Source organism: Ambystoma mexicanum, chromosome 4q (assembly GCF_040938575.1).
Source record: "Ambystoma mexicanum isolate Mex_15411 chromosome 4q, UKY_AmexF1_1, whole genome shotgun sequence".
Classification (NCBI taxonomy): domain Eukaryota; kingdom Metazoa; phylum Chordata; class Amphibia; order Caudata; family Ambystomatidae; genus Ambystoma; species Ambystoma mexicanum.
In genome coordinates, this window is record NC_090928.1 from 1,230,337,486 (window position 1) to 1,230,357,949 (window position 20,464).

Sequence of the window (20,464 nt, forward strand, 5' to 3'; positions counted from 1 at the left end):
CACTTTCCCATAGACAAACAAGGTACATTTTTGCCAGACCGCTCAACCCAAACTGCTGGACGGATTTGGGCCAGGTCCAAAACAACTTCGGCATGAAGTGTTTAGTGGAGACCTTATTTTTTTGGTTTAGGGTTAATCCCTGCAGTCGTATTTTAAATATTTGCTGGCGATGGGGGTGCGCTTGATGTCATCATTGTGTTCGTAGACTGAGCAACAGGGGGCACGAAGTTAAGGTGGCTTTAGCTGAATTTCTGGGTTTTCTTTCTCACCTTAATGTCCCTGCAACTAAAGTGTTTTCTCACTGCCTTCTGATGCAACCAGTTAGCCAGCCCTGTGAGTAAGACCAATGCACAGAGAAATCCCTAGTGGTGCTAGGAGATTAACGCTTTCCTAGTTCCTCTCCAGGTTGAAGCTGCAAGCCGGCAGGCAATGGCTAAGGTTTACTACAGAAATGGCATTGGCTGTGTTTTAATGAGTGTTGTTGATGGGTGTCTACTCTGAGGGTGTGAATGAATGATCTATGCATCATGTTTGGAGGAATGCATTTCTGTGTTGTTCGCAGTCGTGCAATCTATTCTGGGATGGAGTGGGGGTAGGAAAGCCTCCTAACTTTCAATCAGTTTCCTTTTTGTCTTTTTCATCTCTCCAGCCACCTTCTGGATCAACCCTCAGTTCAAGGTCACACTGTTGGAGGAGGACGATGACCCGGAAGACAATGAGCTCGCCTGCAGTTTCCTTGTGGCCCTAATGCAAAAGAACCGGCGACGAGTGAGGAAGACAGGAGAGGACATGCACACCATTGGCTTTGCCGTCTACGAGGTAGAGTGGGCCTTCTCGTTTACCTACATCCTAATGACAGGGAAGGGTATATTGCCACCATTGCTAGAAGAACTCTTGATCAGACTGGGAAAGCTTGGCTTCCGCACACAGCCTGATCATGAACTGAGCATGAGCAGGTAAGGGCTGAACATGTGTGTTGGGTGCCTGTGTAACCTTTAGTTCTTGTGGAAGTTTGATAGAAAGAGGGAGTACTGGAAATGAAGCTTCCCCAATACTTCAAATGATTGCATGTGATTCCCTGAAAGATGGGATCTGGAGTGCAACAGCAAAATCTTGAGAAAGTGAGCTATCATTTTATCTAACCTCAAAGTGACCATTGCTCAGTTGGTTCTGAACTCTCCTGGGATGATGAGTTTTCCATCTGCAGATGTTTGTGTCCGGAGAAGCCACACTTAAGCCATTGTAACTCTTGGTACTTTTTTGAATGGCAACAGTAAATGGTATTTGGGCTGTAGCGATGCCATTGCTGTCCCTCTCTGCTTCCCTGTGGGGCTGCACCCCCACTACTGGCTCAGCCCAGGCACTGACTGTAGAAATCTATGTGACTGCCATAAGGGCAAGTTTTCTTGGCATCAGCACTGCATATTACTAGCTTCACCTTCTGCACTCTTCTTGTCCTTTGTGTTGCTATCATCTTCCCGTCCCCATCGTGGGGGCTGGTTTTTGTGCAAAATAAAGGCCTTCTCCACCTACTTGTCGCTGTGGACACTGCCTTTGGTAGCCATAGCCTTGCCCTTGGTTGCTGTATCCATACCCTTGGTAGCCGTAACCTCAGTCTGCCTGATCCGTGCCCTGCCTACCCGGTCATGGCAGCCATTTACCTTGTGGTGGTGTCCACTCTGTCACCACTGCCGTGTGGCAGAAAAGGCCCCGAAGAGGGGAACCCGAGGCATATTCTTTCTTCCCTCTACTATTAATTTTGGAAATGGAGTACGTTTGGGAGCCCCGTGGCAGGACTTTTGGTATTGCTTGAATTGTACTTCCTGTAAGGGGCATCTAATCCTCCTTGGTGTAATGGAACGACAATGGACGCCATGCAACAGCAGCGAATCGACAGCAAAAGTGTTGAAAGGCCCAAACAGACACATACGCACAACATTATCCTCATACAAGGATTGTAGGAAAAATTATTAGTTTTTTCCACCTGTAATTTGATGGCTAATAATTTTGGGAAACAAAGGTCAGCAGCACTTATTGCAAGCAAAGTATGATTGGCCTGTCCTGTCTTGTGATCGCTGAAGCAGATGGAGACAATCACTGTTTGGAATTGCTGTTCATGTTCTTGCTGCAAAGGATTCTCAGGTCTGTCTGGTTAATGTCTTCTTATTCTGTCTTACCCGCAGGTCCCCGATGAGGTACGTGGTCCATCGGAGCTCCAGCATTTAATGTGGCAGATGTACCCCCATCCCCTCGGCCACGGCAGGAGGGATTCGTTCGACGGGAATGGGAAAGGAGCCTTTGTTACATGGGGGTCATGAATCTTCGTTTCTCAGTTGTGTCAATGGCAGAACTCCACTCTTGCTCCTTCCTTTGCCCAACCCTGGGGTGATCCACTCATGGGTTCTGCATGTTTCTCCCTCTTAGTTTTGACCTTGACCTGTGCATTCTACTGAGAAGCAAATCTGCAGCCGCTTCTAATCTTTCTCTTGCCCCAGAAGTAAGATGCAGAAGAATAAAAGGAAAACTGAGGCAATCACTGGGAGTATGCATGGGCAAACTAATTTGGGCAAAACTCTAATCTCGCAAATCTTGATGAGTTGGACTAGGGCAATCTTTGAAGGGAGCTTGATCAGAAATAGGGATTCACAGTTGAAAATGTTTTAACAGGAGTTGATAAGTTCAGAAGAGCACAGAAAAAAGACACTGCCATCATCAAGGCTAAGTACATGCAGGTGTGGTGTTTGGCTGTTGGTCTACACAAGGAGTAACGTTAACTCTTCATGTTCAGTTTCTTAAAGTTTGCTGCAGAAAAAATATGGCTTTCAAAAGAAGGTTTGATATTTGAGAAATTGACAAACTGAGCATTTACATATTAGCTGTATAAATGACCCAGTTTCTTTTGGAGATTAAAAGTTAAAATAGCTGTAGGACCATTGCAATTCTAGGTCCTTTGTATAGTTTACATTGTAAAGAATCCCAGCATCCCATTACAGAAGGTTTACACTTCCCTCTGCGCAGCAGCGCGCAGCTTCCTGAGCCAGTGCCGGTGGACCTGCAAAGACACTTATCTGGCCACTGAAATATCTGCCTGTAACGGTGAGCGGACCTGTGCAGACATCTCTGTGGATCCCACAGATCGCAAGTTCAAATGCAGACAGGTAGGATTCCGGTGCAAGGTAATACAAATTGCAACACTGCAAAAAGAATGTGCCTTGTCAAAGTAAAAGTGCGCTTTACCAGTCCCGAAATGGAGTTTAAAGGTGACCATTGTCCAAAGCTCCAGGCGCCCCCTGATCATGGTTTGTGAAGTAGGCTCACTGGTGTTGCGTCTGCAGAAATGGGAAAACAGAAGTGGAGCAGTTATGCCGGATAAAGGCCACCGACCTCCCCTGCAACCTCCAGCACCACTGCTGTATGCGGTCTGTGAAGCCAACAGCCTTCATCAGAGGCCAGTTCTTAACAATTTGAAGGTTTAATACGAGAGCCTTTTATGTCTCCGGAAAGGTGCACTTGTAGAACTTCAGGATGAAGGTAGGGATATTAATGGCTCCACTGTAGGATTACATTGTCTCAAGAGACCCGGTGGCCATTGCTTTAGCCCACCCCACCCCCTCACGCTCTGGTGCCCCACTAAGGACTGGCCAGGCCCCACTTTAAATACCTGTTGGATATAGTGCTGTAAAAGGTGAATCTTGGATGTGGCAAATTGACAGAATATGTATACACAGATGATGTAATTTATAAGAACTGATTGGCCGAGCAAAGGAGACTGTGTAGGGAGCCTTCACGCTGCCCTTGATCTGGAAAGAGTTTTTGGGGTGCCTGCCTCGTCACTGAAGGGAGACCTGGTGAATTCAGCAAGAAGGGGGTGAATCCACACGTGGCTGCAGAATTCCCAGATTGGGTTCCCCCTCTACCAGCTGTGTCTCCACCTGGAAACAACAGTTCACATCTGTCATCGTTCCCTGAATGACCACAGCCATGGCTCTAGACACTACGGCTATGCAGAGGTTCTTTCAGCTCATCCGAACTAGGCTGCCCTTTGGGGTCTGGGTTGGAGATCGCTGCCCCAAAGTCCAGCTTACTGTTAAAGTCCAACTGATGATGGGTCCTTTTTAACAATGGTTTCATGTATTGACCCTTTTCAGTTCAAAGGCTGCCAGAACGTTCACCTCAAAAAGGACTTCTTCCTCCGGCATCAGTCATGCGCACGCTCAGAGACCTTCATCAACCTCCGGGAGGTCAGCACCCAGATCCGCTTGCCGCCGGGCGAGTACATCATTGTGCCCTCCACCTTCGAGGCCCATAAGGAAGGCGACTTTGTCCTGAGGGTCTTCACAGAGAAGCAATCTGATACAGAGTGAGTGAAACCGCTGTCGTTCCACAGGTGGGGGCATGTGGGGTCTATAAAAAGTGGGCTTCTTTTTAGAACCATTGTTTTGGCATGAAAGTTCCACAATTTTGTAAATAATGTAATGCAAACGCAGGCACATAAACCTCTGCTTAATGGCCTTTGAAAAAGTGCCTATTAGCACCATATGAAGGTGCAGGGTACAGCGCATCTGTACTTTCATTCCCAATATATAAATGTAAAACACAACTTTTTTTATTCGAATCAAATCTATGATTTGCAAAAGGGAATGGAAGTCTAGACTAAGGTCAACATCGACATCTAATTGGTTCGTGATTGCTGCTGGTCTATGTGGGGGGAGGAGGGGGTGTGAGGGCTATATCGAAGGGCAATATAATAATTTTTGCTGCTGATTGAAGATTTTAATGTCCACTGTTGGATCTCTGATGATGGACTACTTTAATAAAGTATGATTGACTACATTTTCTCTAGTGAAAAGCTATGCTTGAGTTCTTAAGATGGATGGTCTGAGGGTTGATTTTTGATGGCTGATCCAAATCTGATGATGGGGGCTGAAAAATGGACTATGAATAGTGAAACCCTTTACATAGATCTGTGAATCATACCATGTGCTTCCTACCTAGTAGGTAACCTGGCATTAAGCGCGGCAAAACCTACGGTGCTAGCAGGCACATTATTCCATGGCTCTCCTAAAACTAATGTATGAGGTTCATATTTGATAGCTCACCTCAGGCTAATGCCTAGGATTGATATTTGATGGCAGAGCTCATTCGGATGAGAGAGGTAGATCTGTGATAATTGACATCTGTTCTTTCAAGGGTTGATGTTTGATGGCTGATCTGTGCTGGGGGTGATGGCTTCTGATGTGTGTGATTGAGATATTTAGTTCCTGATGGAGGCTGATATTTGATGAGCCATCTTTGGCTGATCCATTGCCAATGTTTGGTTTTGATATTTGGTGGCTGATATTTGTTTGATATTTGATGACCCATCTGTGGTTGATCCATTGCCGATGTTTGCTTTGGATATTTGGTGGCTGATCTTTGTTTGATATTTGATGACCCATCTGTGGCTGATCCATTGCCCATGTGTGATTTTAATATTTGGTTGCAGATCTTTGTTTGATATTTGATGGCCCGTGTTTGGTTTTGATATTTGGAGGAAGAGCAGAGTCTGGTGTCTTAGGTTAATGTATAATGGATGAGGTGAACTAATAATGGGCAACGCCTGATTTTAGGATGTCGTCAGCAGCTGATATCTCACGATGACTCGTCCAGAATAGATTTGTGCTTGAAGTCTAGAAATCGATGGTCTTCACTATATGTTGATATCTGAAGTTGGCTCTTTGGAGGGTGAGGTTTAATGCGGATGTCTGGACTGAGCTCAGAAGGGTGTCTGTTAGCCATTGGCACGGTCGTGCTCAAAACTGAAAAATTATGCCGGGGTACAATAAATCGCAAATGATCAGAATTATTTCTCAACTTTCTTTTTTTATCACCAGAGAGCTGGACGATGAAGTCACGGCGGATCTGGCTGATGAGGTAAGGAATCAGATTATTGCAATGGAATCATGAGCAGTGTTATTTACCTTGAGTGAGATATAAAGGCAGGAGTATCAAAAAGCAGGTAACGTGTAGTCCGATTGACGTGCTGCTTCCTGATGGGAGGGTCCATCAGAATGCACCAATGGCCCAAGCTTTGCATGTGAAGTTTCTAACTCAGCAACTCGCACCAATGGCTGCCTAGCAGATGCTATGGATCCATTTCCTTTATGATGTTACACTTATGCGAGAGCAGAATTATGCGAGAGCGTAGCAGAATGCACCAATGATTGGATAGCTCATGCCATGCATGCATATGCTCTGTGATGTTTTACGTTTTTTAGGGGTTAGCCGTATGCACCATTGGCTGGGTGTCCTTTGCAGCGTTTCACATATGTGAGGGTCAGGCAGTCTGTAACAATGGACGGATTCAGGAGTGGGTGCCATGCAGTAATTTATTTTGTAATGTGTCGAGTGCTAATGCGCCAATTCTGTAGCACCCCTCCACTCCTTTAACATTGTAGTGTTTCTTTCACAACAGAAGATTTCCGGCAGTGATAGGACACCATGTGGTTTGTGATTGCCGTGCAGATGGAATAGCGCACAAAGTCTTCGTCCTTTCATACAATAGGGGATGAATTTGCCAGCAATCATGTATTGTAGCAGACAAGCTATTTGAAAGTATTCAATGAACCTACAATTTTAATAGAAACCAATAGTTGAGGGGGAATTACTTGGGAAGAGGGTGGGTGATTATAGAGCCAAATATTACATGGAATGCACTGGGCAGTGGTGGAGGCACTTGAATTCCATGCAATCTTTCAGAAAAAGGAACTTTGTGCCATTTAAATGAGTTATTTTGGAAAATGAAAAACCGCGTCACTCAACGTATACCTCCGCTTCAAGTTGAATCGGTTTCATTCGAATGAGAACGCAATATTGGTTGAAAGGCACACCGGACCCCAATAATGGGATGTGTAGGTTCTGTGGGAACAGTACCCAAAAAGAAACTCTAAAACACTTAACGTGTATTGCAATGCCTTTTGAGACACACAAAATTAATATCTTTGGCATTGCTAATGTTGGTGCCTCATTCTTTGGACGGGAGTTGTTTTGGTCACGATACATGTGGGGGTCAACTACAAATCTAGTGCCATTACTTACCAGTCTATTGGTGATCATCAATACAGAGATTCAATCTAAAACTACACTGATTCTGGTCTGACTCTATGTTGTACCATTTAAGTTACAATCTATTTGAGCTTTGGGTTGTATTGTAAACCCAATACTTACATCTTGTCTATTTATTGGTTTTGCTTGCTTTGCACATTTTTTGTGGACTATGATGCTGTTTATGAAGTCCTTTATTTAACTTTAGGCATGTTACTCGCTGCGTGTATAACAATGGTGCATACTAATATATATGTTAATGTGTTCAATGACCCTCTTACTTGCCAGAAATGGAGATGACTGTTTAAAACATTTGAAAATTGACTTTATAGAATGCTACATAGGGAGAGTAATTTGTACTCGCTTCTACAATCAGGAGCGAATTGAGTTTTTTTACCTCAATTCAAAGATTAATAAGTTCTCTGAACGCTTAGGATATACTATGCACTACGCATTACTTAGACACTTGCATAGAAATTCCCAATTAGTCTTAAGCAAGAATTCTATGCTATATTTTACCTTTTTTTGTATCTATGCGGAAATGTATTTCGTTATCTTGATTAATTGAAATATTATTGTAAATTACCTATCGACCTATTGCACTTCTAGATGCGCCAGGAAAAATCTTTTCTCGACTGATTTTAAGAGACTTCAAAAAATGGATTTCGCAGGTTCAACTTAATGACCCATTTCAATCAGGCTTTGTGACTGGCGTAGGTACCATCCCTAACATCATTACGCTACAAATGCTCCTTTCTGATTACGCAACCCAAAGGCAGACTTTGTATCTAGCCTTTGTTGATTTCCAGGTTGCGTTTGACTCAATTGATCGATCACTTCTACAGCATAAGTTGATTAAGCATAATTGTCCTTCCTCTCTATTATCTTTAATCAATCTACTACACTCCAATACTATCATGCAGGTTCGACTTAATTTGAGTGGTGATTTGACTTCAACATTTCGAACATTTAGAGGGCTAAAACAAGGTTGTATTTTGGCGTCATCCATTTTTAACTTTTTCATTTACGACTTGGGCGTAACTTTGAGTCAAATTGTGAGTGACTCACCTCGATTAGGCCGGCATAATGTTCCTTATTTATTCTATGCCTATGACTTGATTCTTTTCTCAAAAACCCATACAGGTCTGCAGAAACTTTTGCATAGCCTTGAAATATATGTAGACACGAACCATTTGACAATTAATGCTAAGAAAACTCAAATAATGGTTTGTAAGAGGCATGAAAAGTGTAAAGTTAAATCTTTTTGTTGCCGATTACACAATGTTCCATTAGAACAGGTAGCCAACTATAAATATTTGGGCACCTATATAGTGGATACCTTACCAAGTATTGACCGTGACATAGAGATCCTGGGCAAATTACGGTCCTTAATTGCGCAAGCAAAGATACTTATGGCCAAATTTGGCAAATTCACGTGTAAACATGTTCTCACCTTCTTTCTTCAGAAGGTGACGCCAATCTTGACCTATGGGTCTGAGGCTCGTAGTCCTAAATCTGTGGAGTGGTGGGATAGAATTGAATCCTTGTTCTGGAAACAAGTACTACATCTGCCCGCTTGCACACCTTTACCATTGATTCGATTAGAATTGGGATCTCTTTCAATGTTTTCATTCGTAATTTGGAAATACTGTGCCTTTTTCCGTAAATGTCTATTGTCCTTAGAGCGATCAGACATTTTGGGAAAGGTGGCCTGTCATCTTTTAGAACAAAATCAGGCCTTTTCAAAACAATGGTGTACTTTTACTATGAACGCAATGTCTGATGCCTCAGTTGATTTGGAGTTACTTTTGAACAATGAAGCTCGTGCCAAAATGAAAGTTCAGCAACACGATTGGATTCTGACCCAAAATAAATGCCTCAACTACAAGGATTTTGATCGAGCGCTATTTGGGCACAAGCAATGTAGATCAATGTCTGACTATTTGGCCAAATTTCCTTGCTCAAAGACTCGTCAGAAGTTTCTCCGCTTTCGGTTGAACCTTTGGCCGACATTAGATGTTCAGGCACGAAGAAATCAAATTATGCAATCAGAAAATGTATGTCGCTTTTGTAAGGTTATTGACAAAAGAGAAACGCTGGAGCATTGTTTAGTGTTTTGTACAAACTTAACCACTATTCGACAAAAATGTTTTGGAAACTTCTTTGAAGACCAAAATGCACATATTAATAAGAACCTATGGCATTGTATCTTTTCAGCAACTGCCCTAAGGACCAAAATAGCAATTGTGCGATTTTTGGATGAAATATTTAGCGTACACCCATAGTTTGAAATTTAACTGTAGTGAATGAGCAAACTGTAAATCTTTTATGAATTGTAGTGTTTTGATATTGTGATACTTTTTGATATTTGAAAGGTTGATTTTATCAACCATATAAATAATTAAAAAAAATAAATAAAAAAAAATTGTAAATTACGATTGCCTCCCTTATTTTAATTGCTTTGTATATCAAAACCTTGTTGCAAATGTGGTGATTTGATGAAATGTTGTAAAAGTTTGTAAATCAAACTAAAAACAACAATAAATATAAAAATTAAAAAAGAACCACCAACATATGGCAGAATTCCCTGGACAGATCAAAGGATAGATTCGGCCTTTGTGAGGAACTCGATGAAAACGATAACTGGAACAATATACGTTTTGCAGATTTTCATCCTGACCTTAACAGCAGAAGTGGCTGGGTGGTCTGCAACTCTGGTGTTCATGTTTAATCTGCCACATCTGTTCTTCACCACCATATATTTTGGGGAATGAGTGCAGTGGTCTTCCAAACCAGTGTTCAAGTGTTAGTTTGGGTATTACTGTCTCAATGTTCTTAGAGTCCCAGCATGCACTATCTCACTTTGATCTCCCGTTCCAAAGGCATTTCCAACATGTACTACCTGTCTGAAGGTTCTCTGGGAACTTTAGTTCCAGGGTGCAATGTGGCTTTTTCAGTCTTGTCTCAAGATCCGGTCACTTGATCAATGTGTTCTAGGGATTTTGACCTCCCAAGTGCCGGCATTCAGGGGTTGCACCACGGATGCTTCGTTTCCTTGTGGTCTTCACTCCCCGCATCTGCCATCCCTCCTCCGCTTTCCACTCACCTTTTCATGTTCTCCAGCACCGCTGGAGTCTGGCTGGGTTTCTCCTGCACTGCTGGAGTCTGGCTGGGGTTCTCCTGCACCGCTGAAGTCTGGCTGGGGTTCTCCTGCACCGCTGGAGTCTGGGTGGGGGTCTGACATGCCCACTCTCAACAGCTCTGCCTTTGTTCTTCAAATCTCCACAGTCAATCTGCACAACAGACAACCACATACCCTAAACGCATGTGTCACTCATCTGCTATGATGCGGACGACCCATTCCGATTTGCTCTATTGGGTCTGCCTCAACTGACACTGGAAGGGGAAAGAGCAGTCAAGATTTGGTGATCTCCTCTGTCTCATAAAGGTCCCTTCATACTGTGTTATGGAAAACCTTGTGTTGAGCCAGCTGTGCTCCATTAGAATTCCTTTGAAGAGCTATCATTGTGCTTTGAGGATGACCCATCTTTTGGCATCACAGACAAGGGCACACACAATCTGAGGACTCGCAAGTCCTCAAGACGTTCAAAGACATGAAGCCAAAGTAGTCTCAGCCCATGGATTTTCAGGAGTCCGCAGGAGAGGCTATGAGACACATGGAGGCTGGCTTGGAGAGACCCACACTGGGAGGTTACCATGTCCATGGAGGGATCCCAGAAGTGTTGCTCAGGTGTTCATTTTGCGCCTCCTCTACTGGATTAGGGACACCTCTGGGTTCTTGGTAAACAGAGTGTGGCCTCTCAATGTGGAGCAGATGGGAAAACACTATTTTGTGAATTTTGTATTTATTTGTTGCATGCTTCTAAGGCACCTATACGACAAAAGGTGGTTCAATGCCACAAGACACAAAAAAGGGGCGGGGAAAAGGGAGAAAGATAACATTAACCGTCCTACTAGGCCTTGTGATATTCAGATTGTGCAAGTGCAGTAACAAGGAAGAGGGGAGTGCCGGTTTGCGCGAATTGGAAGTGCTAGGGTGGGAAGGGGAGTGCAGGGCAAGGAGGAGAGAGTGCAGGTAAAAGGGGGGAGTAAGTGGGGAAGAGGGCCATAGGGGCGAGGCGAGAGCTAAGGGGGAGGACAGGAGGGAAAGTTCCAGGGATGGCTGGGGGTCAGGGTCCACAGGCTAAGTGCGAGGAAGGGCGTGGACTGGGTGGGAGCGACTGGTGCCCTGTAGAACTCGGAGGGAGCCAGGCGGCCATTCACTGCGGCAGACGGGGGCGTTAGCAAAGGGAGGGGGGAGAGGGAAGAAAGAAGAGAAAAGGATGGTCTTGAGGAGCTTCCGAAACTTAAGGAAATCCGGCTCAAGCCTGAGAGGAGCAGGGAGACTATTCCAGAGGGAAGTTCCTGCAGAGGAGAGAGATCTACCCCCCAGTCTCTGCTTAGAGAAGCGTCTGATCTGCAGCGAGGGTATCCCTACAAAATATCCCCACCAAAAATATTGCCATACATTTGGCCGTTTGTCTCACCATAGGTGATATTTTTGGGGAGGATATTTTGTGGGAGCGGGGTGTCCCCCCGTACATTTTAAAATAATGCAGGGGTTGCGGGGGTGTCCCCCCGCATGGTCGATGGGTCAATATCGCCGCAGAAATATGGCAATATTTTTTTATCGCGAGGATATTAACACATGGAACCGCAGAGAGTTGGAGCTAGAACACTAAAGAGATCTGGCAGGGAGGTATTTAGGGGGAGAGAGTTGGATGTAGCGGGGTCCCAGGCCCCAGAAAGCCTTGTGGATGATGCAGAGGGTCTTGAACTTGATCCTAGAGATTTTAGGGCTGGAGAGATGCAGTCCTTGGGCTTGAGGCCAAGGATAAGACTTGCAGTCCTAATCTGGATTTGTAGAAGGGGTGATAAAGGAAGATTAAGGAAGAGGCTGTTGCAGTAGTCCAGCCTAGAGAGAACCAGAGCTCTGGAGACATTGAGATACTGGGAGACGGCGAGGAAAGGGAGAATGCCGCTGAGGAGGTGCATTGATAATGGGCCTTCTTGGCAAGGTCTGTGATGTGAGAAGAAAAGGAGAGAGAGTGGTGAAAGATGACACCAAGGTTTTTTTGCCTCACAAGAGGTTGAGGGGAGGGGACCCCTAGAGGGAGGCCAGAGGTTAGGAAGGAAGCTGAGGTCCCAATGAGAAGGATCACAGTCTTACTGGCATTAAGGCAGAGATAATTGGCAGCACACCATACCTGAATAGCAGTCAGACAGTGGGGATGAGAGAGGAGGAAGAGGATGCCGTGGAGGGCAGCTTGAAGGACAGCTGCATGTCATCTGCATAGCACTGCAAGTGAGGAGAGAGGGAGGAGATCAGGTGGACCAGAGGGGCAAGGTAGATGTTGAAGAGCCACATCGAGAGGATAGAGCCTTGAGGGACACCGCAGGTGGAGAGAGTGATAGGGGTGAGAAAAGGGCCAAATTGAACCTGGGTAGGTCGGTTGGAGAGGAATGAGGTCAACCAGTGCAGTGCCTGGCCGGTGATGCCAAGGGTGTCACAGCGCTGATTTGTCAGGATGGCATGATTGACCGTGTCAAGGCAGAGGAAAGATCCAGAAGGATTAGAACGGATGGAGAGTTGGAGTCAAGATTAGTGAACAAGTCTTCACGGGTGTTCACAAGAGCAGTTTCCATGCCTCTGGCTGCTCTGAAGCCAGACAGGCAGTTGTGGAGACAACCAACAGATTCAGTGTGTTGGATCAGCTGGGAGATGACCGGCTTCTCCAGGTGTTTTCCCAGGAATGGGGTAAGGGGCGGTAGTTAGCCGGGCAGGTGGGGTCGGCAGAGGGCTTTTTTGAGGAGAGGATGTACAAGGGAGTTTGTTGAGGGTTAGCAGAAAGGAGCCAGTGGCAAAGGAGTGATTACAGAAATCTTCCAAGACTGGCACAAGGGAGGCAATGCTGTCCGTGATAGTTCTGGAGGAGCAGGGGAGCACCTGTTTGGAGGAGATTTTCATAGAGAGGACTTGTCTACAGACCTCATCCGGTGCTATAGGCAAGAAAGAGGAGAGTAGGAAGGAAGGGGGAAGGGGAGAGGGGAAAGGGGGCAAAGGGAGGCCTGAGAGCTGGGGAGGGAGGGTGGCGGTGTAGAGGAGAGTGAGGACAGGATGTCCTTTGTTTTGGTGAAGTTCAGAGGGTCGGTGATGGCAGGGGAGAAGTGGAGACTGCAGTAGGATTGCGAGTTCCTTGCAGATTTTAAACAGTTCACCCTTGCTGTTAGTGGCCCCAGAGGTGAGCCCTCTTCTTTGAGCGGATGGAGACTCTATACTGCCTTTGGCGTAGGCTGCAGGCCAGTCTGTCAGAGGATGTGCCTGAAGCCCGCGACGTGCGCTCAGCAACTCTGCATTTGCAGCTGAATTCTTTGCTTTTGAAGCCAGGGAACTTTGCGAAGGATTAGGATTGTATGCCCCAGCACTGTTTGTCTGAAATCATAGGAGCAGCCACTTATGACTGGCCCATGGAGGCACATGTTATTTCTCGTTTGCCCAAAGGCACACTATTTGCTAAAGTCCCGCGTGATTATCAGCCCCGATTCGACGAGCAATATTCACCCTACTTGGAAGCAAGAGAAGTGGCTGTAGAAAGCCCAGAATGTCAGTAGTTCATCCTCTCCCATCTCCTGAAGTTGGGTAACTTCATGAGCCATTTCTCTGGGTCACAGGCACCTGGATGCAGTCTCAGGATTTCTTTCTTCACTCGCTTCATCACAGCAAGCAAGCTGCCCTTACACCTACTGTCCCGGCATTTGTCTCGGAGCCAAACTCCATCATAATCAACTTGTTGTAGATCGGGTATGTAATCTGTAGGATCTCTTGCCTGATGCAGCAGCAACTCTGCTTTCTTCCTATAGGGCACAGGTCTGCAACCTGTGACTTTCCAGATCTTCTGGAGTAAGACTCCAGGGATCCCTCACCGTTAACCACACTGGCTAGGGCCTATCTGAGATCCAGCCCAAAACATCTGGAGAGGTAAAGGTGGAGGAACCCTGCTGCAGGGTAAAGTAGCTCAGGATATGCTGACCACATCTGTCTGATCTCATCCCAGCACCGGTGTGGAATGCATGCATCTCAGTGTCTGCATGACTGCAGATCCAGGGAGATCGGCTGCCCCTGGCATAGAATGTTCAGCCTCCCTCCCTCAGCGGTTTTCTATTGTAGTTAACGTGTTCTTGTTTACGTTCTTGTGAGGTCCTCTCCTCTATTCTTCTTTACGGTCTTGTGAGGTCCTGTGCTCTGCTCATAACCCTTTCTTCTCTTCACGCAGGAGGACATTTCGGAAGATGATGTGGACGATTCTTTCCGGAACATGTTCGGGCAGCTGGCGGGAGAGGTGCGTTGGCTTCTTACTCTTCATATGGCAGCTGTTCTCTGTAACCTCTGCTGTGTATGTTGGAGGAATAGATCTTTTTTGATTTCATAGTTGCAAGCCCACCTGTAGGGAGGCTGCGCATTATAAATGGTAAGTCCGGAGTCGAGGAGAGTCTCTCCCTTGTAGTCTGAGGGGATCCTTGGTTCCTAGTTCCTTCAGTTTTGTTCCTAGCGCCAAGATGCCTTTTGGTGGACATGCGCTATACAAATATATAATATAACATAACATCCTCCTCTTTCAGGGCATCCTCTGTGTAATCTGCAGTGGAATCCCAGCACCAGTGCAGCGTTTCAAAGGATCTACATATCCACAATCACTGTCTTCTGAACCTGTGTCTCTTAGAGCCATGAAATAACCTCCTATCAAGGCGCATCCTGCAGATCCATGCAATCTGATGTTCTCATAGCCTGATTCCATTAACTCCCAACCTGACAACCCGTCACACAGAGCCATGCAATAACATCCTGCCCTGATGTTCTCATAGCCTGATTCCATTAACTCCCAACCTGACAACCCGTCACACAGAGCCAGGCAATAACATCCAGCCCTGATGTTCTCATAACCTGATTCCATAAACTCCCAACCCGTCACACAGAGCCAGGCAATAACATCCTGCCCTGATGTTCTCATAGCCTGATTCCATTAACTCCCAACCCGTCACACAGAGCCAGGCAATAACATCCTGCCCTGATGTTCTCATAGCCTGATTCCATTAACTCCCAACCTGACAACCCGTCACACAGAGCCATGCAATAACATCCTGCCCTGATGTTCTCATAGCCTGATTCCATTAACTCCCAACCTGACAACCCGTCACACAGAGCCATGCAATAACATCCTGCCCTGATGTTCTCATAGCCTGATTCCATTAACTCCCAACCCGTCACACAGAGCCATGCAATAACATCCTGCCCTGATGTTCTCATAGCCTGATTCCATTAACTCCCAACCCGTCACACAGAGCCATGCAATAACATCCTGCCCTGATGTTCTCATAGCCTGATTCCATTAACTCCCAACCCGTCACTCGGAGCCATGCAATAACATCCTGCCCTGATGTTCTCATAGCCTAATTCCATTAACCCCCAACCTGACAACCCGTCACACAGAGCCATGCAATAACATCCTGCCCTGATGTTCTCATAGCCTAATTCCATTAACTCCCAACCTGACAACCCGTCACACAGAGCCATGCAATAACATCCTGCCCTGATGTTCTCATAGCCTGATTCCATTAACCCCCAACCTGACAACCCGTCACACAGAGCCATGCAATAACATCCTGCCCTGATGTTCTCATAGCCTGATTCCATTAACTCCCAACCTGACAACCCGTCACACAGAGCCATGCAATAACATCCTGCCCTGATGTTCTCATAGCCTGATTCCATAAACTCTCAACCTGACAACCCGTCACACAGAGCCATGCAATAACATCCTGCCCTGATGTTCTCATAGCCTGATTCCATAAACTCTCAACCTGACAACCCGTCACACAGAGCCATGCAATAACATCCTGCCCTGATGTTCTCATAGCCTGATTCCATAAACTCTCAACCTGACAACCCGTCACACAGAGCCATGCAATAACATCCTGCCCTGATGTTCTCATAGCCTGATTCCATTAACCCCCAACCTGACAACCCGTCACACAGAGCCATGAAATAACATCCTGCCCTGATGTTGTCATAGCCTGATTCCATTAACTCCCAACCTGACAACCCGTCACACAGAGCCATGAAATAACATCCTGCCCTGATGTTCTCATAGCCTGATTCCATTAACTCCCAACCTGACAACCCGTCACACAGAGCCAGGCAATAACATCCTGCCCTGATGTTCTCATAGCCTGATTCCATAAACTCCCAACCTGACAACCCGTCACATAGAGCCATGCAATAACATCCTGCCCTGATGTTCTCATAGCCTGATTCCATTAACTCCCAACCCGTCACACAGAGCCATGCAATAACATCCTGCCCTGATGTTCTCATAGCCTGATTCCATTAACTCCCAACCCGTCACACAGAGCCAGGCAATAACATCCTGCCCTGATGTTCTCATAGCCTGATTCCATTAACTCCCAACCCGTCACACAGAGCCATGCAATAACATCCTGCCCTGATGTTCTCATAGCCTGATTCCATAAACTCCCAACCTGACAACCCGTCACACAGAGCCAGGCAATAACATCCTGCCCTGATGTTCTCATAGCCTGATTCCATAAACTCCCAACCCGTCACACAGAGCCATGCAATAACATCCTGCCCTGATGTTCTCATAGCCTGATTCCATAAACTCCCAACTCGTCACACAGAGCCAGGCAGTAACATCCTGCCCTGATGTTCTCATAGCCTGATTCCATAAACTCCCAACCCGTCACACAGAGCCATGCAATAACATCCTGCCCTGATGTTCTCATAGCCTGATTCCATAAACTCCCAACTCGTCACACAGAGCCATGCAATAACATCCTGCCCTGATGTTCTCATAGCCTGATTCCATTAACTCCCAACCTGACAACCCGTCACACAGAGCCATGAAATAACATCCTGCCCTGATGTTCTCATAGCCTGATTCCATTAACTCCCAACCCGTCACACAGAGCCAGGCAATAACATCCTGCCCTGATGTTCTCATAGCCTGATTCCATAAACTCCCAACCCGTCACACAGAGCCATGCAATAACATCCTGCCCTGATGTTCTCATAACCTGATTCCATAAACTCCCAACCCGTCACGCAGAGCCATGCAATAACATCCTGCCCTGATGTTCTCATAGCCTGATTCCATTAACTCCCAACCCGTCACACAGAGCCATGCAATAACATCCTGCCCTGATGTTCTCATAGCCTGATTCCATAAACTCCCAACTCGTCACACAGAGCCAGGCAGTAACATCTTGCCCCTGATGTCAACCCGTCACACAGAGCCAGGCAGTAACATCCTGCCCTGATGTTATCATAGCCATGCAAAATCTCCCTGCCGTGATGTTATCATAGCCTGATTCAATAAACTCCCAACCTGGCAAATATGTGATAACACCCTGCCCGATGTCCTACGCAGAAGCAGTAAACTCCCATCCTGAGAGCTTGTCGCATTGAGCCATGCATTCACTTCCAGTTTCTTTTTCAAAAGTGACCCAAGTACCACCCTGTTCACGCAGTCTGTCTCATAGTCATGCAATAGCATCCAGTTGAGACAATTTGTGTCAGATTGCATGAGGTTACATGCTGTGTGTGTGTAGTACTTTTCATGGTAACACCCAGCCATGAGAGGCCTTCTAATGGAGCCACGGGATCACAGTCTGTCCACATGATCTGATAATCTGATGCAGGAAACTCCCAATCTGCCACGTAGTTTCACGTGATGGGACACTGTCTGCTGAAATCAACTCCCATCCTGACAACCTTACACAATGGACCCAGAACTCCTGGTGTTATACTCTGATGCTGTTATATTTATATTATAATTGTTCTTTTATAATACACTTAATACCAACAAGTGGTTTCTAAGCACGGGGTCCGGATTCAAACCTCTGTTGCACTGTGTTGTCTTGCTTCCAAGACAAACGTGTTGCCCCTGAGCTATCCTTCCTCCCCTCCCTGTTATCTTGGTTCCTGTCTCATGCATTCATGCAGTAACCTCCTGTCTAGGGGACTGTAAGGCTTTTTGTTTGCTACAGTGTAGGGAATTAGCTCACTGGCCACCTGTTTACTGCTATACTTTTATTTGGGGCACTTGGCTAGACCCTCTTTCGTTTCACAGCCACTCTCTCGGGATCAGCTGCCTCCGGAATGAGTCCTCTTTCATCCAGCCCTCTGCATCGCAGCCTGGCCCAACGCAGCTCCGTCAGCACTCTTTCTCAACTCAATGATTTTGCTTTTTCTTCTTTCTCTCTTCTTCCTCTACTCGATCCTTCTCTGGCCACCCCTTTGTCTCCACTTCCCCCGCGTTTAAGCACTCCTCCTTTCACCTCCCCTCTGCCTATATTTTCATAAGATCCATGTTGTTTCACCACCCATTTTCATGCATTCTGTCGTGATGTCATCTGATGACTCTAGTCATTCACTGCCCCTTTAGCCAACACCCCCAGTAACTTTTCCAAACTTGTGTGGCTTTTTCTACACTGGCCTTTGTGCAGCGCTTCTGTTCAATATTTCACTGAGCCCGGATGGAATGTGCAACATGACAGCCTTTGCTTCCTGACTTGTACCAGCTTGAAGAAATCATTCTTTCAAGCGTGCATTCTGCCACTTCATTGTGCTCTGAATCTAACAACCAGAAAGCACACTGCTGTTCGGCTTTCAATGTTCATATTTATTTTCCTGGGCCCATACTGCAGTGTGAATTCATGCACTTACAGCCTCCAGTCCAATTACTAATGAAAGTAGGATTGTAATTAGCTTTTGTTAGTGGTGTTAGTTTTTGCTAAGATTGTTAACACACTACACTACCCTATGCTCCAGGTCAACCCCCTCTTTAGTTTACCCTCAATGACACACATCAGCACTAAGTCACACACCTCATGCTGCAACATTAACATCCTCAGTTGAAATTAGTACACGGTTGAAATTCGTGCACTAATTCCTCTTAACAGGACCTCAGGCTGATGCACACAATATCCACTCCTGACAGCCTGTCATATGTACAATGTAACTGAATGAAGCCCTTTGCCTGCACGCCGTGCTTTATTGATTTGTTTATTTTTACATTTGTAGAGCGCACAAAACTCACAGGCATCAAGGTGTTAAAGCATAGGTGGGGGGGGCACGGAAGGGACAAAGGAGGGGAGAGAGAGACAATGCAAGTGGGTACAGAGAACATGATTAAAGTGACTTAAATCGTTTTGAGACATCTTCTGAAAGGCCAGTGTTGAGGCTCAGAGCGTAGGTGGAGCGGAAGGTTGTTCCTCAATTTGGCGGCAATAACTGGGAAGCTCAAGCCTCTGGGTTTAGTGCGATTGATTTGTGGGGCAGCAAGTATGTGGCAGGTAAGTCTTAGTGAGGTGACCTTGCGAATTCTCTGCACGAGGTAGGGAGGCGCTGAGTTGGACAGGCAGCGGTGAGTGCTAGAGAAGACTTTAAAGTTAATTTATTCTCTAATCGGTAGCCAGTGAGCGTCTTTTCTATGAGTGGAAATGTGGTCCCGCCTGGACAGGTTCCTAGCTGCACCGATTTGTGTTATTCTGAATGGTTTGAAGTTTGTTGAGGTTGCGCTCTGTCGTACCCGCAAGGAGGGAGTTGCAATAGTCGACCTGGGAGCCAATTACTGCACTGGTTGCTTTCAGGCGAACTTGTGTGGATAGGAAGTGTTTATTTAGTATGGGCAGCGGAAGATGCAATCGCATTGATATGTTGAGTCACGCTGAGGCTAGAATCCAAGTAGACTCCTAGTGTTTTGACAGAGGAGGCCACTGAGATGGTACAAGTGTCGATGGTAAATGCGTACTAGGAAGGATCAGGTTTTGTTAGGCAAGATGTGGGGCCTGCTATCAGCAATTCCGTTTTATCATCATTCAAACAAAGCTGGTGAGAGGCCATCCAGGTTTGAATGGTGTCGTAGCTTTGGTTGATGTGGCTGGAGTCATGATCATAGTTGCCAGACATGAGGATTTGGGTATCGTCAGCATAGTTAGTGCACGATATACACAGGGAGTCGAGCTGGTCAAAGAGATGTTTAGTAAAGAGGTTGTAGAGTGTTGGCGACACACAGGAACCTTGTGGGACACCACAAGGAACATGAGTAGGGAGGTTGGCTGCACTACCTGCGTAGACGCGGGCCGGTCTATCAGCTAGAAATGAGGCAATCCGTTTAGTAGCCATGTTTAAGTCGAAAGCAGCAGAGAGATCGAGCAGGAGGAGATGGGCAAGGTTTCCAGCGTCTCGAATCTCATCAGCTGGTTTTGTAGGTCTAGAAGGGCTGTCTTTGTACCATGGCCT

General features: G+C 46.0%; 1 protein-coding gene across 1 annotated transcript in view; it reads left to right on the forward strand.

Moving 5' to 3' along the window:
• Positions 1-20,464, forward strand: part of LOC138468298 (calpain-1 catalytic subunit-like) — a 434,133-nt gene that overhangs the window by 370,258 nt on the left and 43,411 nt on the right. The window contains exons 11-15 of the mRNA XM_069608788.1: positions 650-819; positions 2,184-2,195; positions 4,149-4,360; positions 5,874-5,913; positions 14,418-14,483. Of these exons, the coding sequence (XP_069464889.1) occupies positions 650-819; positions 2,184-2,195; positions 4,149-4,360; positions 5,874-5,913; positions 14,418-14,483 (500 nt within the window). The remainder of the gene's footprint in view (positions 1-649; positions 820-2,183; positions 2,196-4,148; positions 4,361-5,873; positions 5,914-14,417; positions 14,484-20,464) is intronic.